A 26399-nucleotide genomic window follows, 5' to 3' on the forward strand; every position below is an offset into this window, starting at 1 on the left:
TGTACACAAGTTCACATTGTAAAATAGGTTCACATATGAACCTATATATATATATATATATATATATATATATATATATATATATATATACACACACACACACACACATATAGATACATACGTACATACCTATTTAGGTATGTATTTGCATTGTCGGTTCCTTGCGGCTTGATTTTTGTTGTATGTGTGCACTTAATCATGGCCTAATGTGTACTTTGTGTTCATATGATGTGTGTGTGTGCATTGTAAATTAAACTTGGCGTGTGTGCTGTGTGCACTATAGTCATATGCATGTGAATTTTTTTGTAGTGTTGTTTGCATCTAATGACTAGTTAGGTATGCCAATCAACTGAGGGTTTTGATCCTTGTTTTTCTTGCTGATGATGGTGGTGTATGATGTGTATGTGTGGTTTGTGTGAACTATAGTGCATATATGTATGCATTTGTTTGTGGTGTGGTTTGCATCTATTAATCCTTTTGTGCACATACTAATCAAAATATGTGAGACAACTAGGGTTTTTATCCTTGTTTTCCTTGGCAATGGTGGTGGTGGTGCATGATCTGTATGTGTCTGTTTCAATGTGAATATGTATACAGTGCAATATTAGAGTGTGCACAATGTAATGTATAAGTGTGGCATGTGTGCACTATAGTACATACGCGTGTACATGTGTTTGCGGTGCGGTTTGTATTTAATGATGTCTTTATGCACTAGTCATGTATGTGAGTCAATTGAGATTTTTTTTATCATTGTTTTCCTTGTTGATGGTAGTGGTGCATGATGTGTATGTGTGTATTTCAATGTGAATGCGTACGTAATATAATATTAGGGAGTACAAAATGCAATATAGAAGTGTGCTACGACGATTCTAGCGACATTCAACAATGCACACAATGTTGTACATGAGTGTATCTATCAGGCTTAATTATCCTTCTATGAAAAGATCTTCAACAAAATAACTGCCTTGAACTTTAGTTAGAACTATCTCTCTAACTACTTAATCTTCAATGTTTTAAGTCTGTCAATAGGTTCCCCTAAACTAACTGCTTAAGCTAGTACATACTCTGTCTCCTTATTTACAGAGACTGAACAAAGATCTAAACAATTGCTTTGTTCCATGAAACATTAACAAACTCAGAGGGGTAAAAGATAATTGTTTTTAGAACTCCTTTTTAGCAAGTATCTTTTTATTAACACTCATTTCGACCCCCTTCCGTCTACTTGTGTGTCTTCATGCTATACATGCAGTGTTCTATTTCTTTTCCTTTTGAAGTGCATAGGATTTGTCTTTCACTGAATTGGGCTTGAGGCCTTTTGCCATTATTTTTATTGCTTAGCACGGTATTGCAACCCAAAGGGCTAAGAAGGCTCATTCTCTTATATCATCTTCAGAATGGTCCATCACCCCTTCATAAGGTCTCCACTGGTTGTCCACACAGTTGTGTGGACCACGGTCCAAAACAACATCGTTGAATTTTATGATTTAGAATAATGTACATTATGAATTAGAATAATGTATTTTATTTGTTAGAATAATGTACACTATATGTTAGAATAATGAAATTTCTAGAGTAAGATAATGTACTTTATGAGTTAGAATAATGTACATTATATTCTCTTTTCTATTTCTCTTTACATATTAAAAAGCCCCATCCTTGTAGCTAGTAGCTAGATCGATAAAGAACCTTTGGATCTCAATCCAATACAACAATGAATCAAAACTATTGATTCTAATTATTCTATTTTGATTCTTCTCTTTCCCTCATCGAATATGATCTACTACTCTTTTTTGTTACGCGCCCATGACCCTTCTTTCATTTAAGATAAAAAGGGGGATTCCAACAACAAAACTGCTTCTACAACTATGAAAGGGAATTTTAGAGACCGCGACTCTAATGAAATTTGAATTGTAGGGCTATGAGAATCTCTTTTGTTGAACGACTTTTCTATTGAATGGAACATCATTTTACATCAACAAGTAAAGGAAGAAAGAAATTATTTAGCACTTACTTTCGATACTAATTCAAATTGCGTTGCTGCGTCAGAAGAAGGATAGCTATACTGATTCGGTATACTCTAAAGACGCCCTCGGTACAATATTGACGATCTCACAAGGATGCTATTTCAGTGAATTGAATTTCCATTTACTGATCTCATCTTTTATGGAATCGGCCCCTTTTAATTGTACAAGAATATGCGGAGCTCGGCATGTCTGGAAGCACAGGAGAACGCTCGTTTGCTGATATTATTACCAGTATTCGATACTGGGTCATTCATAGCATTACTATACCTTCCCTATTCATTGCGGGTTGGTTATTCGTCAGCACCGGTTTAGCTTACGATGTGTTTGGAAGCCCTCGGCCAAACGAGTATTTTACAGAGAGCCGACAAGGAATTCCATTAATAACTGGCCGTTTTGATCCTTTGGAACAACTCGATGAATTTAGTAGATCGTTTTAGTAGGAGGTCCTAATGACTATAGATCGAACCTATCCAATTTTTACAGTACGATGGTTGGCTGTTCATGGCCTAGCTGTACCTACCGTCTTTTTTTTGGGATCAATATCAGCAATGCAGTTCATCCAACGATAATTTTAATCCGAATTATAGAGCTACGACACAATCAAACCCGAACGAACAAAATGTTGAATTGAATCGTACCAGTCTCTACTGGGGGTTATTACTCATTTTTGTACTTGCTGTTTTATTTTCCAATTATTTCTTTAATTAAGAAAACAAAAGATTTTGACTTTCAGTTTAACTCATTAGATTCAGTAATAGGTTCCTTCACAAAATATCTTGAATGATCGAGAAGAGGAAAAAGTTATCACACAATCGTCCAACTAGATTCTAAAACTAGGAATTTCTATTCTCTTTTCTATTTCTCTTTACATCTTAAAAAGCCCCATCCTTGTAGCTAGTAGCTAGATCGATAAAGAACCTTTGGATCTCAATCCAATACAACAATGAATCAAAACTATTGATTCTAATTATTCTATTTTGATTCTTCTCTTTCCCTCATCGAATATGATCTACTACTCTTTTTTGTTACGCGCTCATGACCATTCTTTCATTTAAGATAAAAAGGGGGATTCCAACAACAAAACTGCTTCTACAACTATGAAACGGAATTTAGAGACCGCGACTCTAATGAAATTTGAATTGTAAGGCTATGAGAATCTCTTTTGTTGAACGACTTTTCTATTGAATGGAACATGCTTAGAATAATGTACATTATGAACTATAAAAATGTATGTACAGTGAGTCGCGAGAAAAAAAAATTTACACGAAACAAGGTCATTTTTGGACTATGTTCCACACAGTTGTGTGGACTGTGGACCATGGTCAACACAATAACTATTGGTCTCCACTAGTTCCAGTGCATTATATCTAGAGGAAGTAGCCACATCATGTTGTGATCTTTTATCTACATTGTAAGATTTTGGTTTTCTTGTTTTATTTGAGGATTTGTTTTCTGTAACTTACTGCCCATTACCATATTGTGCGCTTCTTCTCCCAATTTCTAAGCTAACATCCAGGGACCAAAACGATCCAAAAAAATCTAGCTAGTTAGCTAATATTCTCTTTCCTTATTTGATTACTCTTATCCCTTTCCTCTCGGTTAACGACTGCTTCCCCCGATGCGCTCGCCGCCGGCACAAGCTTTAATTGGGATGTACGCCATAGCAGTGGGTATAGATGTCACATCCAAAACACACAAGGTGAATTCTTTCGTATTCAATCCTTCGAACACGCCCTCAAAGTTTATACATAGCTAGCAACAGTTTTGTCATGTCCACTTCAACACAAATGCAAGCAAATCTCCCTCTATCTACTAGCCTAATATGCTTGTCGACCCAAATTGTTCTCCCTATCTTCTCTCTTACCTTTTGAAGGAATCCAAGGTCAAAGTATTTTATAGGTAGGCAAGGCAGGCGAGCCCACACAATCAATCTCTTAGTCTTGCTGGTGCTTGGATCAAATTTTGGAGTCTATTCCCTAACCACCAGATAGTTGTCGAGGACCATCCAAGGGCCCTCGAACTTAGCATATGCATAGCCGTCCAAGGAAGCAAAATATGCTAGAAAATAATCATTATCAATCGCAATGAGATCAATGGCACGCTTTGGGGCACCATATAGTCATGGAACAATCAGTGTCTGTTTCTAGGGTCATTGGATCCACTTTTTCTCTTCTCTGGTTAAATATATGTTTGGGCACTCTTGTGTGTTAATGGGATATGGGCCTCCAAGAACCTAAGAATAACGATGACGAGCAGGACAATAGGAAAGGCTGGAGGAGATATTGAGTCGATTGAAGGAGAGTCGCTAGTTGGATGAAGAGAGCGGAACCACAACCGGTTGTGGTATGGAATAAGCTGCATAGCCAGGCCAATCAAGAAGTGGTGAGACCAATCAAGAAGGAGTCAGATTAACGAGTTAGCCGGATCCTATTATGCATTCAAACCGAGTGGTAGGGACATGCAGTTTTTCATAGTAAATGATCGACCAATAACAAAAAGAGAGGCGGAGTCAGTCGATCGAAAGTTGGACCGGGTGGACGATCCCGGGCGAATGAAGAAGCCTGACAGCGGAGCCGAGTGAGTGGAGGAACCAAGAAGACGGAACCGTATGAGTGAATGAGTCAGGCAAGTAGCCTCAAGTGAGTGAAGAAGCTAAGCCAAGCGAATTGATCGAGTGGACGGATAAGTTGGGAGGATTTACAGAGTGGATCGGAAGACTGGACTGGCGTAGCCGAGAGGATTAAAAAGCCAGGCAGGTGAGAGCAAGTGGCAAAAGAGGTCGGTTAAGCGTGATTGAGAATAAGTTATTCTAGGTGAACCGTCGTGACAAGTCATTAATGAGCAATTATGGAAGAGTTAGTTGTAGTAATGAGGAGGGTCGTTAGAAGAAGTGATGAGATGACAATGATTATCCCACATTCATAGTCTTTATAGGCTAGTAGATAGAGGGTTGTGTATCCCACATTCATAGTCTTTATAGGCTAGTAGATAGAGGGTTGTGTATCCCACATTCATAGTCTTCATAGTCACGCGGGTTGTGTATAAAAGGCTAAGAAGGGCACTGTAGATGGGGTTGAGCAATTCTAATATACACGAGAGAATTTGAGAGTAAATTACTATTTTCGGCGAACCTTACATTTTCCAGTTGTGTTGGCCTACCGGTAGACTACCCTAAAAGTATAGAAACCAACATGTGCCATCGATGTCCTTTGGCTCATCATGTCGGAAATCCAACCATCATGGTTAAATGTCAGAAAACGATCTTTTTCTATTTGGAGAATGTTAAGAAATTGCATTTTTCTATTTGGTTCATTTTATTGAAAATGAACGTATAATAATAATAATAATAATAATAATAATAATAATAATAATAATAATAATAATAATAATAATAATAATATGTGGTGTTGGTGGTGTTGGTGGTGGTGGTAGTGGTGATGATTGTGGTGGTTTGGTGGTGGTAATAATAATATTAATTCAGAAACTAACTTAAAAAAGAATAGGGGAAAGAGATGAAAAATAAAGAATCCAGAAAATGCCCTCCAACTAATAAACTAGGAAGATATTTTGCGCCAAATTTGGCCTTTAATTTTTTCTGTTGACCATAATTAATATTTTCTTTTTGACTTTATTTTTCTTGAGTACCCAGACAATGAAAATTTTGGAAAATGACTTCCGGAAGTCATTTTCCGGGTTTTCAAATGAACCCTTAATGTAGTTTCTAAAAAGTTGAATTCCAAATAATTTTAGTTAAGAATTGTTAATCAAAGTAAACATAAAATACTAGTTATAAATTTAAGACAATGCTTCAAGATTTTCTTCAACATTTGAAGTAACGACGAAGCCATCTTACGAGATAACTTCGACGTCGGCGACCGTTCAGTTGTCGGCGGCCTCTGACCAGTCGCAACGGAACTCGAAGAACCCTAAAAAGGGCTGAGATACGATGGAAACCCCATTGTCGAATTCAGTCGAAGAAGTGGTTCAAGAAACACCATTATCTGCCGATCTCAAGTCACCGGAATCTGCACAGTGGGGCACACTGATCGAAACCCCCAACCCAGCCTGGGAAAAAAAGACTTTCGTTGATCGCATCGATGTTGAGGAGTGCTCAGATGAGGAGGTTATAGACGAGGACAAAATGGACACTAATTGCCCAAGAATCCCAGTTACAAAGGAGGAGAAGGAACGGCTACGGCGATCGTGGCGGCGATCCCTTATCCTCAGAGTCCTAGGAAGAAAGGTTAGCTACTCTTACCTCTTACAAAGACTACAAAAGATGTGGAGAACATATGCCAATTTCAATCTAATTGCCTTGGACCGAGACTACTTCTTGGCGAAATTCGAGTCCCTAAGAGACTACGAGTTCGCGAAATATGAAGGTTTGTGGATTATTCTGGGCCACTACCTCACTGTACAGGAATGGGAACCGAACTTCCATCCCTACAAAAAAAAAATTGAGCAAGTTACTGGTATGGGCAAGATTCCCTGCGATCCCAATCGAATATTTCGAAGAGGAGTTCTTGTTGAAAATTGGTAAACAAATTGGCCGACCGATGAAGGTTGATACAACAACGTGTTTGGTTTCTATTGGTAAGTTCGCCAGAATATGCATTGAAGTGGATCTTTCCAGACCTCTGCTTTCGAAGTTCACACTTGAGGATGAAGTACTGCCAATTGAGTACGAATGCATTAATATGGTTTGTTTTAGCTGTGGTATTTACGGTCACAAACAAGGGTTGTGTGGCAATGAACGAGCCGGGGTAACAATTAATGAGACCACTTCAAATATGGACTATGGGCAGAACAGGGAACAAGCGGCTAACAACGAGCAGGTAAGGGTTCGACAGGCGAGCGTGCCAACTCGCAACTATGAGGGGAATTTCGGAGCTTGGATGCTAGTCGCAAAGAAAAGAAAGGAGAGGGCAAAGGAGGAATCAGAATAACTTTCCATATCAAACAAGGAACAACAACAGTCAAATAATGATTCCTACCGGTAATCCAAGAGATTCAGTCCCGGGGTCTAGATTTGCTGCACTAAATGGACTGAATGAAGATCTAGACAGAGCTCTTGCCGAGGGCAAAGGAACTCCTGGTTCATTCCAGCATAAGACTACAATGCTCCCAAGAATTAGAACTAACCAGGCGAACAGCACGACAAGAGCTCAAGGGAGCATCATACAATACACCCCAATAAACCAATACCACCAGCCAGTCCGAAATAATGCCAGAGGCAGAGGTGGCAGGGGTGGGAGTCCTAGGAGGGTGGCAGTTGAATCAGAGCATACAGTCATTAGAAGCCACAACTTTGGGAAACAAATATTGCGCACAGTGGTCTTTCAAGTAAACGAAGAAGTTCTGGAATCATCCCATAGAGCAGAATTCGAATTTGCCTTTTAAAAAATCCTCCGGATGCAACTAGACAGTTTGATGGTGGAACAGAGGGTCCTAAAGTTATGATGCAGGAAAATGGTGATCGCTTGGATCACAATGATTTGGATATGGGCGACTGCCCGTGCTCTTGAGCACTACACTCTACTTTGATTGGGTTGTAATGATTTGGATTATTTGGAATTGCCAAGGTGCTGCGTCTAGAGCTTTTAGACGCACCCTTAAACAGTTTTGCAGAGTTTATATACTTGATATGGTCTGTCTTCTTGAACCGAAGGTGTCGGGTTATCAAGCGAATCGTATCTGCGTTAGTTTTGGCTTTGAAGAGTGGGTTAGAGTAGAGGCGGTAGGTTTCTCGAGGGGCATATGGGTATTCTGGAACCACACTCTAGAAGTTCAAGTAGTGAACACACACTCACAATTCGTCAATTTACATGTGAAGGAAGGCAACTCCTTACCTTAGGTGCTATCAATTGTCTACGGTAGCCCCAATCTATCCCTGCGTAGGAAACTGTTTTCCAATCTTACATCCACTGAACTTAGTCCTCAATCCTGCTGGTTGGCATGTGGCGATTTCAACTCAATAACAAGCATTGACAAAGTCAATAACACAGCATGCTTCAACTCATCAAGATGCGCTGACTTTAGGAGTTGGATCTTCTGCGAAGGGCTTATTGATTTAGGTTTCGTAGGACTTAAATTTACATGGATGAGGGGGATCGACTCGTCCACCTTCAGAGGAGCTAGACTAGACGGTGCTCTAAGTAACGTCGACTGGAAGATCAGATTCCCACAAGCAACAGTAGAGCACCTCCCTATGGTAAACTCGGATCACTCACCCTTGCTGGTCTCATGCAATCCTAGTCTAGTAATTACAGGGAACAAACCTTTCAGATTTAACATAACTTGGTCTACCCATGAGGACTTCATCAAGTGTGTCAGAAGAACATGGTCAATTGGGAAACACTTAGAAGAGAATAAAACGGCAATGACAGAGGCTCTACTAATTTGGAACAGAAACACGTTCGGTAATGTTTTCCGCAGGAAAAACGCCTCCTAGCCAGAATTAGAAGAGTCCAGCGTAGTTTAGCAGTCCATGCCAGGAATGATTTATTAAGGTTAGATATGAAACTAAGAGAGGAACTTCAATCGACCCTACACCAAGAAGAACTTATATGGTATCAACACTCGAGAGAAGAGTGGATCACATCCGGAGATTGCAACACAAAGTACTATCATACAACTACCTCAGTGAAGAAGAACAAAGTTAAGATCAACTCTCTTCGTACTAAAAGTGGGGAGTGGATTTCAGAAAAGGACCTATTGATTGATCATGTGCGTACACACCTTGAGCAACTCTTCTCAGATGTTCATAGTACCAATCCTCAGCTCTTACCTTAGGGTCTTTTTCCAGTATTATCTGTCCAAGATTGGCAAGAGGTGAACCACCCCTTTCAACCCGAAGACATCAAAGGTGCCTTATTTGACATGAACCCGAGCAAAACTTCAGGCCCGGATAGCTTTAGCGCTGGCTTCTACCAGAAATCATGGGAGGTTACAGGTGGTAGCATCCTAAACTTTACCTAACATTTTTTCACAGAGGGAAAGCTCCCACAGGGCTGCAATGATACGATAATCACTCTTATCCCTTAAATCCCTTAGCCTGAATCTATGAATCAATTACGATCTATAGGCTTATGCAATGTGACATACAAAGTCTTAGCCAAGACAATGATCTCACGACTTAAGGATATATAAAGAAAATTGGTAGGCCCACACCAGTCGAGTTTCATACTGGGAAGGCAGATTTCAGACAACATTATCAGTTTTCAAGAGGTACTAAACTCGATGAGAACTAGGAAAGTTGTAGGAGGGTGGTTCATCATGAAAGTGGACTTGGAGAAAGCTTACGATAAATTAGCATGGAACTTCATTGAGGACACATTGCTGGACATAGGTTTCAACGAGACATGGAGGAGGAACATAATGAAATGTGTCACGACATCAAGACTGGCAGTCAACTGGGATGGGAATGCTTCAGACTGGTTTCATCCGAAGAGAGAAATCCGACAAGGAGACCCTATATCCCCTTTCCTCTTTGTATTATGCATAGAAAGGCTGAGCCATATTATTAATATGTCTGTCAATAGTGGTAAATGGAAAGCGATTAAATTGAGCAGATGATATGGTTTTATTTGGAGAAGCAACAGTGGAGCAAGCGGAGGAGATGACACGATGTCTCAAGCTTTTTTGTGACAACTCAGGGCAAACGATCAATGTGCAGAAGTCATCCCTATTCTTCTCTAAAAACACACAGCCAGAGATAAGACAAAGGATTGTATAACTCACAAGGATTGCAGGGGTTAAAGAAATGGGAAATTACTTAGCTATTCCCTCAATCCATGGAAGACTCAAAAAAGATACCTTCGCAAGCCTTATTGAAAGAATCCAGCACAGATTGGCAGGTTGGAAATCAAAGACTCTTTCACTAGCCGGAAGATTGACTCTAGCCCAATCTGTTTTGTCTTCCATTCCCTATTACACAATGCTGTCGACAATGTTACCAGCAAGCGTGATTAAGCCTATCGAGCAACTGATTTTCAACTTCTTATGGGGCAGCTCTCCTTAACAAAGGAAGAGTCACTTTGTTAATTGGGATACAGTTACAAAGAGCAAAGACTATGGAGGTCTTGGGCTCCGGAAACTGGAGGCAATGAATGAAGCCTTTTTATCTAAATTGGGATGGCGAATGCTACAAGATGAAGATTGCCTTTGGATTCATGTCCTTAAATCGAAGTATTCAATCTCGTCAACAAACTGCTCTTCTTGGCGTCCCAAGACCAATATGTCAAATAATTCGAAAGGGATACTTAAGATCATTCTAATTCTTCAAAAACGACAGATCAATATGATTAGAAATGGTCTAAGCACTTTTTTTTGGCATGACAACTGGCTAGGTTCTTATCTATTAGCCAACCTTGCTATTACAACTATCCCCGCACCTGAGATGTTATACAAAGTGGCGGACTACTGGGACAAGAACACCGACTGGGAATGGAGTAAACTCCATCATATCCTTCCAAAAACGCAACTAGATAAGCTGGCTGCAATGCTTATTGACAACGACCTGGAGGCAATTGACACCTTGGGATGGGATAATGGTGCATCGGGCAGATTCACAGTAAGCTCTGCCTACAACATCGCCAGCAACTGCTTAGTTTCTAATGACTCCTCTTACTATACGGAAGCAGTAAAGTGGAACACGATTTGAAAACTGAAGGTGCCCAGTCGTATCAAATGTTGTTTGGTTAGTTCGACATGAGAGGATCATGACCAACAACATGAGGGTTAAAAGGGGTTTGGCGGCATGCAACAAATGTTGCTCCTGCGAGGATAAAATGGAGGATGTTGAACATATCCTTCGCATCTGCCCGTTAGCATAAGAAGTTTGGAAGCAAGTACTCCCAGCTCACCACACGAAATTTAGGAGAGCGCCTTTTAAGATGTGGTTGGATGCCAGCATTGGAGGAAAAGGTAGTGTAATAAACCACAGTATGACAATTCATTGTTGGGAAAAGTGTCAAATTGGCACCCTAAGTGGGGTGGATAGTGCAATTAGATCCCCTAACTGAAAAAAGCTCCATTCAAGCCCCCTAAACCGGCAAAAAAGTGCAATTGAGTCCTAAATGACTTGTTTATCAGGTTACTACTCCTTGGACTGAAATTAAGTGCAAAACTTTGTAATTTGTATCACATTTGGTCATAATGTCAAATTAATTTGTATTCTATAAATAATTTTAATAATTTTTAATTTTTTTAAACGAAAAAAAAAAACCAAAAAAAAAAAGTCGGCAATCCCAGCTGGGGACTGCCGACTTTTTTTTTTCTTTTTTTTTTCAAAAACATTATTTAAATAATTGTTTTTATATTATTAAAAAAGTTTTGTAAAATTATTTTAAATAATTTAAAAATAATTATTTTAAATAATTTTAAAAAAAAAACAAAAAATAGAAAATTACATTTTTCGTCTCTAAAGGAGAAGTGAGCACAAAAGAACGAAAAATGCAATGCCAACATATTCGTCCCTGAGTTATACTAAAATTGTAAATTTCGTCCCTAATATTTTATTAATAAAGGCACAAAAAGTGCAACATCAATTATAACTTAGGAACGAAAAATGCGTATGGCCAACACTTGGGGACGAATTCTACAAATTAATTTGACAGTAGGACCAAATTATTAAACGGCCGGTGGCTGTTTTTTAATTTTTTTTTAATTTTTTTATTTATAATAAATAATAGAGAAAATTGTCATTTTGGTCTACTGACTATAGGGGTCCTCTTAATTGCAGTCCACGACTTTCAAAAGTGTTAATTGCATACCCTGACTATTCAATTTTTGTCAATTTTGGTCACTCCGGCCAAATTTTTAGCCAAATGTCGCTGAAAGTTAAAATAATGAGGGTATTTTAGACATTTCACATCTTTCTCTTCTTCTCTGGCGAACCACCTTCTTCTCCGGCGAACATCTCTTGAAGTTGAGATGTTGGATTGATCTGAAACCCTATTTCCAGTCTTTCCACCGACATTAATTGCTTATTCAAGATTTGGGGTTTCTGGGAAATTGGGAAACCTACATACTTTGATTTAATTAAGATTTGAGGTTTGGTTTAATTTCTGTTCTTGAATGAATGATCAATCAAGAACATGGATTTGAGTAGCCAACGTTAGCGATGAAAATGTGATGTTTTCGGGGGAAATAAGGATATAAAGAATGATAATAAAATGAGTTATGAGAATCAGAGCTACCTTAGGTTTCAGTGGTGACCGGAAATTTTTTGGAAATCAAGAAAACGGCGAGGACGAGGTACTGGAATCATCGTCGGCGGTGACCATGCCGGCGGGCTTCTTCTTCTTCTTCTTGTACGGAATGCCACGCGCCTTAGCCTAACATTCTTTCACTTCCCGGAGGTACACGCGAATGGCGCCGCTGGCGAAAGGGTTAGTCTCGGGTGAGCCGCCGTTCTCCTCGTAGGCGGCGCGGAGCTGGTCGATGAGCGCGTCGAGGCTCCCCCACGCGTGCTCTTCGCCGGAAGTTCTGTACAGGCATCCATGGCCGCTTGGTCCGCCGGAGAAGAAGGTGGTTCGCCGGAGAAGAAGAGAAAGATGTGAATTGTCTAAAATACCCTCATTATTTTAACTTCCGGCAATATTTGGCCGGAAATTTGGCCGGAGTGACCAAAATTGACAAAAATTGAATAGTCAGGGTAAGCAATTAACACTTTTGAAAGTCGTGGACTACAATTAAAAGGACCCCTATAGTCAGTAGACCAAAATGGCAATTTTCTCTAAATAATATTTTTAATAAATAAAAATATTTTTTTGAACTGAAATAAATAAAAATATGTGTATTGAAAAATAAAATAAAAAATGAAAAGTGTCAAATTAGCCCCGTAAACTGGGTGGATAGTGCAATTTGGCCCCCTAACTGAATTTGACCTGATAAACAAGTCATTTAGGACTCAATTGCACTTTTTTGCCGGTTTAGGGGGCTTGAATGGAGCTTTTTTCAGTTTGGGGGTCTAATTGCACTATCCAACTGACTTAGGGGCCAATTTGACACTTTTCTCTTCATTGTTTGTGGTCACTCTGTGGTGGGTTTGGAATTGGAGGAACGAGCTAGTATTCAGTAATTCAACCTGATCCCTCTCCTCAAAAGTGCAATGGATCAACACCCAAGCAAAGGAAATCGATGAAGCCTTCTAAAAGGCAAAAGGAGATCTTAACATGGCTGGACCAAGCAACTGGAGCAAACACAATTGGGAAAAACCAGGAGAAGGCACAGTCAAAATCAATTTCGATGGAACGGTTGACCACACGGCAAGCAAGGCAAGTTGTGGAGGCATTATTAGAGACCACACAGGTTCATGGTTGGGAGGCTTTACCAACAATTTAGGGTATTGCTCACCGGTCCAAGCGGAGGCCTGGGCCTTGCTGAGGAGCATCCAACTAGCTACACAGATGGGATTCAAGAAAGTCATCTTCGAAGGGGATTCATGCGAGGTCATCAATGGGATGGCAAGTGATCCAGTATCCAATCAGGTGGTATGCAATATACTTAGAGCATGCAGAAAGGAGGCTCGCTCCATAGAATCTTGGAGTATGGTGGCGGTCCCCGCGAAGTCAATAAAGCCGCTGATCATCTAGCTAGAATGTCCGCAAGATTCTCAAGAGGAATGCACATCAAAGTTGACCCTCCTGAGGAATTACTAATACTCTTAGAGGATGATGGTGCTGCCTATCCCTATTGGCGATTTATGTACAGTAATAACTAGCTTGTATTTCTACTACGGGTTTCCCCCTTCCAATTTAAAAAAAAAAAAAGAAAAAAAAAAAAGAAAGAAGTAGACACATAAAATGAGGCAGAAAGAGTACTATTATTATTAGCACAAATGTTTCATCTAACTCAAATGTCCATTTAAAAAATCTTTTTACACTTACTAAATTACTGAATATTTAATTTTATTAAACACTTTTAACTTCAACAAGCTAATTTAATAGATCTAAACTTTCAACTTCTAATTATTCATTTTTAAACTTTCAACTAATTTTAAACATTAAGCTAGTTCTTTCACATGCCAAACAAAGCCTAATACTATCAATATAATTATTATTGTACGCATCACATATCAGTTCTTCAGTTGAACCTTATGAAACACGTATTAGGAAGACTTCTTTTTTTTTTTATCAAATAAAAATGAGATTCGAAATAACTAGCTAGATGTTGCATTAGTTAAAAAGACAAATCTATATAAATCAAAAATATTTTACTATTTTTTTTTATTCTTGCTAACGACTCTCGATCGATCCCGTACACAAGAGTAGAATTTACCTAATGTACACTCTTAGGTAATGGCTACGGTTTCCTCCTCACGCAAAAATTATTTTACTAAATTTTTTTAATCATATATTTTATTAACTTGTGGAAATATTGGTCTGACTTATAAATAACTAACATAAAAGTTTTGACATTACTCACATATCATATCATTGTGTAAAATATTTAGTAAAAAAAAATTGGTCGTAACCCAATGGTTAAGAAATCAAACTCCATAATCATTCTTAGTTTCTAAGTTGTGAATCAACACCAGTTATTTGCAGTTTAAATTTAATCTTGCAATTATTTGTAGTATAAATTTAATACGCAATGGTAGATCAATTTACTCCTTGATATCAAAGTTTCGTTAAAATACCTTAAGGACTAAATCTATCACTTCGCAAAGGATCTATACTCTAAATTTACACTATGAATAAATAATAATCTAAATCTACATTACCATCGCGACTAAGTTGAATGATTAAAAAAAAAACACTCAAAACATACTATGGACTAAGATTTATATTACATTGTGAATTCTTATCTAAAACTGTGTTTGCAATTAACATATTCAATACTAGTAAATAAATTAAATACACATAATATTTTATTACACACATTAATTATTAACTTATAACATATTATGTGGTTGCAATTAACATATTCTGTACATGTAATTAATAATTTATGTGTTTGCAATTACTATATTATGTGTCTATAATTATCTATGTCATGTACCTTCAATTTATTTACAGATACAAAAATGATTAACTATTACAAAATGTGTCAACATGTACAGAATATTAATGTTATTTTAAGATCAAGGTCTACAGAATATTAATGTTATTTTAAGTTCAGGGTCTAGACACCAATCAATGGTATAATTTGCCAAAACATCCTTGAACCAAACATTGTCTTAATATTATCTTATACTACGTATTTGACAAACTTCAAAAATACTCTCCCAAACAGGGCCCGAATCTCGTGTTATATCTGTGTAATTCTACAACTAGAGTATGTGATTTTAACAAGCTGACATCTCTGGCCACAATAAACCGTTTTGGTTATTGTTTCTACAATGGGCAATTTGCATGGGTAAAGAAATACCCAGAAATAATGTGAATGATGATATAGGGGAAACAAAAAGCCATATCTGAGAACACCACCATAAGATCTACGTATGAGAACAACTCTTAATTTGCTCCCTCTGTTTTACTTTGGTAAACTGATTCTAGACATTCTTTTGCTCGATGGACTTTCGATTGAAGATAGAAGCTCCCGTTCTTTGCATTTTGCTCAAACAGGTTGTCGTACTTCTGCAGAAAGAGTGAAAAGCTGATCTAAGAATACGCGCATATGCATTGTAAAAGGGGAAAGTTAGAATGAGACCAACCTGCAAGACCTCTTCCCATGTGGATTTCTCTGCAACACCAAGAATTTGCCTGGCCTCAGTTTCTGTCATAGTTTTGCCCGCTCTTCTGATATTCTGAGCAACTTCTTGAGCAGCACCAGTTTTTGAAGCATCTACAATTAATTATACACATGGGTACATCAAAACCACAACATAAGGTCGTAAGTAGCAAATTTAAAGGAGGAGCTCGAGTTAAACCATTTCCAGGGGGAATTACACATTGAACCAGATATGAACAGCATATATACCATCTACACATGTTTTTTGAAAAGTAAATATAAAAATAATATGGATCTTGAAACATTTCAAAGGTAAGATTTCACCATCTAGGCGGTGCCTTGCTTCTCCATAGGATAATCATTAATTTCCATGTCAAAAGGAAGAGCGCATTTCAACAATGGGAAGGAAATAGCCAATTGCTTTGTTATTTAGTGGCATGGGCTTAGACTCTGAATCCTAGGAAAGAAAGAATCGAATGAAAGATTAAATAAGAGTGAAGCTTACTTGCCAGTGCCTGGCGATATGCTTGAGCAACTGCCCTCACCATCATCCCAGAGCCCATCACAATCAATTGTGCAATAATTCTTGCTGCCTGCAATAATTAGAGATCAAAAGCCTATGTTAATTCTGCTTTCAGAATTTCTCCACTTGCCAGATGGATGAAACAGGGATCTACTAGTAGAAAAGACAATACTAAAGCACGTCTGCTGAGAAGAAAACTCTGTTTGAGCACAACATTCAAAGTTCAGGCAAAACAATAATCTTTATTTCTTTCATGAAGTCCATATAATAATGTGCTATGATGGAAACAAAAACAACTTCAGGGATTAACATAAACCATGCCGTCAAAGAAATCCTTTCCATCATTCAAGTTAAAGGTTGACATTCATGTCAACCCCACAAAAAGCAATTCTGAATAAATATTTATACCTCAGTTCAATGTTGAAGTATCTTGTTGTCTCATGGGGAAACAGTTCATCCAAATTGCTTGAGTTTTGTTAGTTTCATGTGGAAACAGTTCAGATTTCCATGTTAGTTTCAGTTTTGTTGCTAAGAGTATGAAGAAAACCTAAAATATTCACTATATACTAACTCACTTAGTCACCCGAATACATAATAATTTTTCATTTTCACCTCCTCTTCAAACAAAGCATTCCTAACTCTCCACATATCCTTGATTGACTCCCCTTATTCTTAGTCTCCCATCTTCTTCTTGTTTTCCTATTGCTCGTGTTGTTTTCTAGCTGTTTGTTGACCACCACATCTGTTTCATAATGTTGCTCCTATTGGCACCAATTACCAGTCCCCATTGTATCCACATCCCTTCTATCTCACATGCTACCACTACATCTCATATTAAAATTTTAGATCTCAAGTCTTTCTTCATTCTGAGAAGAGTAAAGAGACAGGATGAATTTGAACCAAGAAATCTAGGAGATTATGATATTATAAAGTAAAACCAAAGGAAAGAAAAACAATTGAATTCGCAAAATATCCCTCCCAACAAGAATAAATTCTTGTCCACAGTTACTTAGAGCTAATTGTTTCAATTCTACTGGATGCCCTCTCTTCTAAGAGATGGTCCCTATTTAATCTATTACCATATGTAAAATAAGATAGGAGCATCAATTACTGATTACATAATTAGTCAATCCCTAATCATACGCTCTATAAAATAAGCAAGGATTTACATGATCAATCAATCCCTTATTCTATGCTTCCTTGAATTCTTCCACAAGAATGATTATTTGATTATTTTCATTTCCTGCCTGATTTGTATCACATTCTTTAACTGTTGCATGAAAAAAAAAAATGAAAAAAAAAAGGATCTGAAATGAGAATCATGAAAATTTTGGTAACCTAACCAAATTTCTGAGAGAATTCTCTGTTCAAATTCCCATTTCATTTTTTTAAACCCAAATTGTTCAGGGTACCTCAGGGCTCTGTTGAACTGAATAGTTGGTTTCCAACCCAACTAATTGCCCCAACCCCGATTCCAGATGTGTCCTCATGCTGGCCTGAGAGGCTGATGAGACCAAGAATAGGAAATTATATTTTGATCCCTCACTTATAAAAACCTCTATACTTACAGTTTGTCACTTTGTCACTTTGTCTACTGTAGTATGTCCTCATACTGATTTTTTACCGTCTTTGGATAGGCTTATGGAAAGAGCTTAAGGTTTTTGAAATGTTTTATTTTCAAGGAGCTTAGTAGAATAAGCTCAAAACAACTTTTAAAATGACAAACCTCTATAAGCTGTTTTGAGGTCTGAATATGAAATTTTCAAAGGTCAAAAGATGGAGATACAACATGAGCAAAAAGCTATTGAAGGCTAAGTGTTTGGGTAATGTAGATTCAATAGGATATATGAAAACACTCTCACATTACCAAGTTCAGGTTGCGACATCAACATGCCAGTGCTTCCCATGGACACATATAAGTACTCGAGTCACATACACTGATACACATGTGCCTATTAACATTGGCACACAGACAGTTTGCATTTATCATGCATTTTTTAGTAAAGCAAACAAGTGACACCCTAAAGTACTGGTCAAAACAAGAGACAGCATGATTGATAATCAGAAATGCCTTTGTGGATACATATCACAATGTAAGGCATTAATTTGCGCGCCCTTTCCTAAAGATTTCAGTGACGAATTTCAGATAATTAACCCTCTTCCCCTCCCCCCCAAAAATAGCCTTTACTTATATTTGAGGGTGTATGGTATATGCATTCGTGGAGAAATAAATGTCCTGATCCAGAGATCAGAGTAAATATCATATGATTATGCATCATAGTGTAATATTAAGGTCATGACTACTTTTAATTGTTTTATTTGTCAGTATTGCATCATTATGCTCCTGCTGGTCATACATTCTAATATCATGTCCATTAAGGAATAACATAACAATTAAAACACAACCAAAACCCAAAGAGAACACAAAGAATATAAAAACATACAAGAAGCAATATATATAAGAGGAAAAGGTTAAGATATACATGTACCATTTCTATAAACTCCAACCAAGCTGGCAGAACTAGAAAAGTAGAAATAGACTTCAAAACTGCAAAATAAGTAATGTCAAATGAAATCAGTTGGATGCTCAAATTAGTATCTAAACTTATAAAAGTATATAGACAAAAATATTGTTGATTTCCATCTTAGATAAGCTAGCCTCTATACATGCAATATGAATCAAAATTTAAGAGCTTGTTTCAATACAATGTCCAGAGACTATAAATCTTTCTAATACTGAGGTCTGAGGAGATACACCTATTTCTTATCAATAAAAGACAAACACTTAGCCATATAGATCGCTCCAGCTTCCTTTTCCAAAAGTACTAGTTATTCTTTCTAATAGTGGTCAAATAAGCCATAGGCTAATTATTTACCAAACAGGGCCTAAGTCATTGGTCTAGAGTCGACACTCTTGAGCAATACCTCATCTTCTTTGAGAGAGACCTCACCATCACATTTTTCAGGTCTTTGGGTAAATGATTTAATTTCCACCCATCTCTATCTCTATCTATATATCTATATCTATATATCTATATATATATCTATATATCTATATATCTATGTATATATATATATATATATATATATATATATATATATATATATATATATATATATATATATATATATATATATATATATATATATAAAAAAAAAANATATATATATATATATATATATATATATATATATATATATATATATATATCTATATAAAAGCAAAATGAAGAGAGCCAAAAAATTTCCTGCCCAAGTGTGAAAGCAATTTGATAGATTTTTAGAGGATTGTGTCCACATTTACTGCAAGTCTGCAACAAACAAAGCAATCAGATTTTGTTTACTCTCTCATTAATTACATTGAGATTTAAATATCTTGAAATTTGAAAGGTTATTTGAATATCAGATTTTATTTACTATCTCATCCAAGTTGCCTCTTCGTATGCTTAAAACCATAATTACAAGACATCAATACAAAATAAATTTAAATTTGAAATGGCTTGTACAATTTTCAAGACTAACATTAAATATACATAAAGCTTCTATAATACTACACAACACTATAAATAAGCCCTCATAATTCCCAAGATAGCTACCAGTTGGAGTTCATCATCAGAAAAAATGGCTAAGAGATGTAGAAGAACCATTCGTGTATTGGAGGGAAAAAGGTAGAATGTAGAGGAGGCTCTAACAATCACGTCGAATGTAGAGGAGGCTCTAACAATCTCGTCTGGAAAACCATTGGTATGTTTCCATTCTTTAATCAGTCCAATAATGAATAACAAATTCCAGTTTCAGGCAAGAGGAATATGAGACCAAAAATATGGAAACTGTTGATCCTAAGGATATTGTTATAAGCATGCAACAGAAAGATACAATGGTGTTGTCTACACATATATGGATATAGTAAACGTTTTAATAAATTTGATTAATAATAATGCTAAAAAACAGTAAGCATTTAGCTTTTGCTTTTTGTGCTAACTACTTTGCTTGAAGAATTGTGGGCTCAAAACAGCTTAAAACATCTCAAGTTTGGAATGTGCTAACTCAACCTTATTTTTATATTTTGTTTGCATTCAGATTAAATGTTTTAAAATTTGAGTTACAAATTATGTCTATTTATATTATTATATATATTCATAGTCATATATGGACACCCAAACGCAAACAAAATTGAGAAATTCCAAGATTCCTGGAAATAATTAGCATGCAGTATTATGAGTAGCAATTAAGCAAACATTATTACGAAATTTATACAAAGGGGATAAATAAAATATCAAAGTCCTATATTTTATAATTAATTTTTTTAATATACTTTCTGTGATTAACATGAAAACTGCCAACACAAAGAATTGAAAACCAGAAGGGATGAAAGACGCCATATAAATTTAAACTTATTTTCTGACATTGGAAAAGGAATTTGCTAAACTGGAAGAAGAATCGATAGATGAAGGGAGAAAAGAGCGATGGAACAGAAATTGAAAGGTGAAATCCTAACCGTAATTCTAAGTCGTACAAGCAGTTTGGAGTATAGAAACACGTACTTTACAATAAATCGGTTCAAACACACCACCTGTTCGATGGATTGCCACAGAGGTGTGATGAGAGAGGAGCTTCGAACTTGAAAGCGCTGACTGCAGAGAGCCGAAAGCGCCTTGGTGGACTACCGTAACCGGAGAGGCTGCGAGATATAGAGAGAAGATGAGTCCGACGAGGCAGAGAGTCGGAGACGCCGAGTGAGAGGCGGAGACGCCGAGGGAGGAGAAGCGGAGAATCAGAGGGACGCGATGGATGTGGGCGGCAGAGAAGATGGGTAGGGTTATACTGTATTTGGGTGTGTGTATAGCATTTGTTTTAATTTAGATTATTATTATTATTATACATTTACTTTAAGATTAATAATTGTTTGGAAATAATTTTTGTTTAAATTATCTTTTAAACCATCTTTAATAGTTTAAATTTAAATAAATATTGAATTTAATAATTTGTATTATGTTAGAGTAGTTTTATTATATTTGAATGTTTATTGTTTACTATTAATAAATCTTTTTGACTTTTGTTTTATTCTCAATTTCAATGTTTATTCTTTACCATTAATAAATCTTTACCAAAATTTATACCGTGCAGCGCACGGGCAACTTACTAGTGTAAGGAAAATGATAAATTTGAACATCCTAACATTGTAATTATACCTAGGAAGGAAAATCCCCCACCACAAAACTAAGCACAGAATATCAATATTCTACTTTACTGCACCTCTAGTAAAACCATAACAGCTCGAGAAACACAAAAACCAAGGTTTAAACTTCTACTAAAATAATGTTATCTAGCACAAAAAGATCAGTCTTTTTGTTTATTCATTGTATACGAACACTCAGTCAGATCTAGAATAACCTTAAGACCTTGTGGTACATGTCAAGCAAACTGCAACCTTTAACCCAAAGCATACATCTCATCTCCTCTCCCTAAGAATGAAAATAATACGGAATATCACATAAAAAGTTCCTAAACCCTTCTTTTTTGTTTAAACTCACCAATACATCTTCAACTTAGATTTTGACAATGAGGTTGCAATAATGGTTGAGCTAAATTTCTAAATTATCATGGCAAGAAAATCTAGACAGGCTTTTATGCATTACCCATATCCTGTCAATAGAAATCGGTAACTCCGATGAAATAATCGGGGAGAACGAAAATGGACATACCTGAAAATCTCGGGAGGAAAACCTTTCGGGCGGCCTTGTCGGAATTTCAAGAAGACGAAAAAGGCGAATGAGAGAAACTTCTGGGGTATTCCTAGAATACTCGAACAACAAAAAATCCTAACGTAAAGGAATTCGTCATCTTTAACGGAAATGGCGCATGTGAGCTTCATGTACTCCAACGTGGAGTTAACGGAGTTAAAAGTCTTAAATTAATTTTATTTTTTTTTGAAAACAGTCTTAAATTAATATTAATGGTTTTGGTTGGATGGAAGGATGGAATTAGTAAGGAAAGAAATTATAATTGGTGGTAAAAAAATAATGTGATAATAAAGTAAGAATTTAATTTACATTGTTTTAAGGATGAATAGAATTATTGGGAATTGGAAGGAAATAAGTGATATAAAAACTAAAATATCATTGTGTAATAATAATAATAATAATAATAATACTGTAATAGTAATAGTAATAGTATTAATAATAATAAAGAGCAAAAAAAATCATTTCTTTATATTTTTTGATGGATAATACACTAGGTCTGGGCCACATGGACCGGCCTAAGAGAGTAACTGGATCAAGAAGGCCCAAAAAGGAGACCCAACACAGAGCTACCAAAGAGTTCGATAAGGATTGGACTTAGCACTTATAATATTAGTCAGATTAAGGCTTATTAGTTATAATGTAACAAGGACTCCCAATATGAGGCGGTCCAGGATTCTTATTCCTTGTAGGGCTCTAGGCCCAAAATTTATATAAATAGACCCTCCATCCGTAGAGGAGGAACAAGCAATTCTGAGCAATATAATGCATATATTCTCTCCATATATTTCTTACATTTTTTTTATATATTCTCACTATTCTAACAGGTAGTGTTGGCCTGCCTTTGACTACCCAAAAGTCATAAAACCAACATTGGTGCCGTCTGTGGGGAACTGATACGGAAAAGCTTCGTACTTTCCTCTGAACTTAAGAGAATATGGTGACTACACAACGAAACACGTGAAGAGATCAGCTAGGGAGGGATCTACAAGAGGCTCTTGATCACCCCTCTTCTCGCGGACCATCCACCCAGCCGGCTCCCCCGCGGGATGCAGTCAAGAGAATCCTCAGAGGGGGGAGAGAACCCCCTCAAGCATACGTCCACTGGACAACGGTGTCCCTCGGACCCAACCGGTCGAACTTCCTGCCGAGATAATGGAGGCCGTCGAACACCTCGATAAATTCCTAAACCTAGTGTGAACGACAAGAGGCGAGTCCCAACCAGACCCCTCCCAAGTAAACCATGAGCCCCAAATAGCTCACGGGGCCTCGTAGGAGAGACGTCGGAGGGCAATCTCATGACCGTTTGGGAACCCAAAATCTACAACCCAACGCCCCATGGCTTGGACAAGGGAAAACTGTGGTGGAAAGCTCACGATGAAGCGTTATGCTCAACCCTCTACGCTGAGCCCAAGCCACCCGAGCAACCAACCCCAATGCGGGAAGACTACCAACGATAGAGCCACATAGAGAGGAAGCACTAGAGGACACAACAAAAAGTTTTGGTGGAACCCCAAATCAAAATCAGGGAGGTCGGGATCAAGAAATAGCTGAGCTCGCCAGGAAGCTAACGGACCTCCAGGAAAGGATTGAAGGGGGAAAAGACCGGTCGGTCGTCCGATCCTTATTATCTACCCGCCCATTCACCTTAGAGATACAAGAGTAACAGACACCTAGGAAATTTGAATGCCCAGTGATGCCCATATCCGACGGAACGACAGACCCTAGAGATCACCTGATCAATTTTCAAGCAAAAATGATGGTAATAGGGGCGGCGGATCTGATGTACTACAAAGTATTTTTCTCAACACTGAAAGGGGTTGCACAACGATGGTTTTTATCTTTACCACCACGATCTTTTGATTGTTTTGAAACCCTAGGAGAGCGATTCCTGACGTACTTCGCTGGGTGCATAAGAGCCAAAAGGCATTTCATAACCCTGACCGCCATACGACAAGGAGAAGCAGAGCCCTTGAAGGAATTCTTGAGAAAATGGCAAAAGAACGTATAAAAGGTAGAAGATCTGGATGACCGAACAGCTTTAACACTCTTCACAAAGGCCCTAAGATCAGGGGACCTATACGCCAGCCTACGAAGGGATACACCTAAGACTTACGCCCGAGCTATTTAGCGAGCACATAAATATGCAGAGACGGAAGAAGCCTTACGACAAAAGCAAGAGCGGGAAGCAAAGCGACCCCGTAATGAGGTTAGAACCCGCCCAACGGACCGACCGTCAAAGAGAGAAAGCAAACCAAGTACACTCAGAAGACCGACCAGCCCCCGTTATGAAGTAGGCCACATACCTAGGACTCATCAAGTGTATGAGATACAACCACCCCGCTACACGTCTACCAGGGACTGGCCGGCGCAGACTCCCTTGCAACCAGACGACCAATTACGTCGCGTCCGACTAGGGGTGTAATTGAGTCGAGTCGCTCGTGAGCGGCTGGATCAAAGCTTGGCTCGATTGTTTAACGAGCTCACGTGGCTCGTTGAGCCAATCACGAGCATTATATAATAATAATTTAATTTGTATGTTGCAGACTTGCAGTGCTAACTCAAATCTCACGTCTTAAACTCCTAACTCCATATTCCCAAATTCCCAAATCCCATGCCCTAACTCAGCGTAGTCAAGAAGAGACGATGACTCCTTAGTCGCTGCCTTAGCCGTCGCCCGTCTGTAGAAGTGCAGAACTTAGAAGACGAGACGATGATGACACCTTGCCGACGACGAATGGAGGAAGCCTCTATTGCCGACGATGAACAAAGGAAGCCTTTGTTGTGGTGCTGCTGACTCTCTTCCTCTCCGGTACAGTTTACACTTAATTCCTAGTGATTAATAATCCTTACACTTAATTCCTACTAATTAATAATCCTTACACTTAATTCCTAGTTCCTAATGATTAATAATTCTATATTGCATATTCTTATTATTTAAGTGTTTTGCAAACTAGTGTTTACTGTTTAGGGCTTTAGACTATTTGTGTATAATCCTTTGTATATTCCTGTTAGCGTATAATCCTTAGTATATTCTTGTTAGTGTATATTGTATAATCCTTACTATTTACTGTTTAGTATATTCCTATTATTACTCTCTAATTACTGTCAGTATAAGTTGTGCTAAATGATGTCTGGCACTCTGGTGTTGCATAGTAACACAAGGATGGAATGTAATGTGTGCTAAATATTGTATTACATGTGGATTACATATTAGCTATTAGATGAATAAGATTCTGCATAGGATTGATTTGAGATCCTTCCTAATTTGTTTGGTATAGATGTGTTATTTGGAAAGTTTCAATCATTTACTACTCAAATATCCTTTCTAATTTATTTGTCAAATCTTTTTTCTGCATACTGACTAGTTGATTACTTGATTTTGTTATTGTTTATTACTAGGCATGTCTACAAAGAATTCATCTATCCCCCCAAATCCACACAGTTTAAATAGTGTGGTTGGTGAAAGCAATGAAACTCTTAATGAAATACAAGAACAAGCTGAAGGATTGGAAAGGGTAGAATTACATTCAAATAGTCATGACACACAACAAAATGAAGAAACAACAAACGAACAAGAGTTGCAAACAAACAAGAGAAAAAAGACTTTAGGTGTGTGGGTTGATTTTCATATGGTCACCATAAATGAAGTGCAGAAAGTCAAATGTAATCATTGTCATCATAAATTCGCATTCAATAAAATGGGGACAACAACTAGCTTCAAGAGGCATCAAGACAAATGTGCTCAGAGAAAGTTAAACTTGAGGGTAACTATTTAAATTTGAAAATACATTTATATATTTCAAATTTTCAATTCATCAATAATAGTAATTATGTTGGTTTTGTAGGTGGTTGATCAACAAACAAAGCTAAATTTTATGCCCAAGGATGGAGTTTCATCCTCCATTCCTCCATTACATCCTGGAATGTTTGACATGGAACTAATGAGAGAGTCTGCTGCTAATTGGATCATGATGCATGAACATTCATTTACCATTTTGGAGGAAGTAGGATTTAACCTCATGATGAAAAGAGGATTGCTCGAGTGGGAAAAAATTTAGTAGAAATACAACTAAATCAGATTGTTTGAAGGTTTATGAGATTGAAAAGAAGAAGTTGAAGAACAATCTGGAAAGTGTTAGTAAAGTAAGTTTGACAACAGATTGTTGGAAATCAAAAATTCAAAAGGTTGAGTATATGGTTGTCACTGGACACTGGATTGATTCTTCATGGAAGTTGCAGAAAAAAGTTTTAAGTTTCATTAACATTCTACCACCGAGGGGAGGTCTTCAGCTTTCTGATGCTATATTTGAATGCATGAAAGAGTGGAGCATTGAAAAGAAAGTTTTTACAATTACAGTTGATAATGCTTCAAGTAATGATTCTGCTATTCGTTACATGAAGGATGCACTCCAAAGGTCAAGAAGTTTGGTA

General features: G+C 37.4%; 1 protein-coding gene across 2 annotated transcripts; it reads right to left on the reverse strand.

The window, feature by feature from the left end:
• Positions 1-15119: 15119 nt before the first annotated feature.
• On the reverse strand, positions 15120-21055 carry LOC116011132 (mitochondrial import inner membrane translocase subunit PAM16 like 2-like). Of its 2 annotated transcripts, none has more exons than XM_031250650.1 (5): positions 20798-21055; positions 18714-18772; positions 16207-16294; positions 15685-15815; positions 15120-15607 (listed from the first exon to the last, which is right to left on the reverse strand). In XM_031250650.1, exons 2-5 carry the CDS (start codon positions 18714-18716, stop codon positions 15485-15487), a joined length of 345 nt encoding a protein of 114 aa, XP_031106510.1. In that variant the 5' UTR covers positions 18717-18772; positions 20798-21055; the 3' UTR covers positions 15120-15484. The 2 variants fall into 2 exon arrangements, with proteins under 2 accessions (XP_031106510.1, XP_031106509.1); XM_031250649.1 differs by having other exon boundaries at positions 20769-21055.
• Between the last annotated feature and the right edge of the window lie 5344 nt (positions 21056-26399).

The sequence above is a fragment of the Ipomoea triloba genome, chromosome 2, assembly GCF_003576645.1.
Source record: "Ipomoea triloba cultivar NCNSP0323 chromosome 2, ASM357664v1".
Taxonomy (NCBI): Eukaryota; Viridiplantae; Streptophyta; class Magnoliopsida; order Solanales; family Convolvulaceae; genus Ipomoea; species Ipomoea triloba.

Excerpts from the sequence above, each read along its gene's own strand:
- LOC116011132 (XM_031250650.1), bottom strand. Across the intron at positions 15,816-16,206 it reads ATATCGCCAGGCACTGGCAA|ATGCTTCAAAAACTGGTGCT; the intron begins GTAAGCTTCACT and ends AATTAATTGTAG. Across the intron at positions 15,608-15,684 it reads CATGGGAAGAGGTCTTGCAG|AAGTACGACAACCTGTTTGA; the intron begins GTTGGTCTCATT and ends CTCTTTCTGCAG.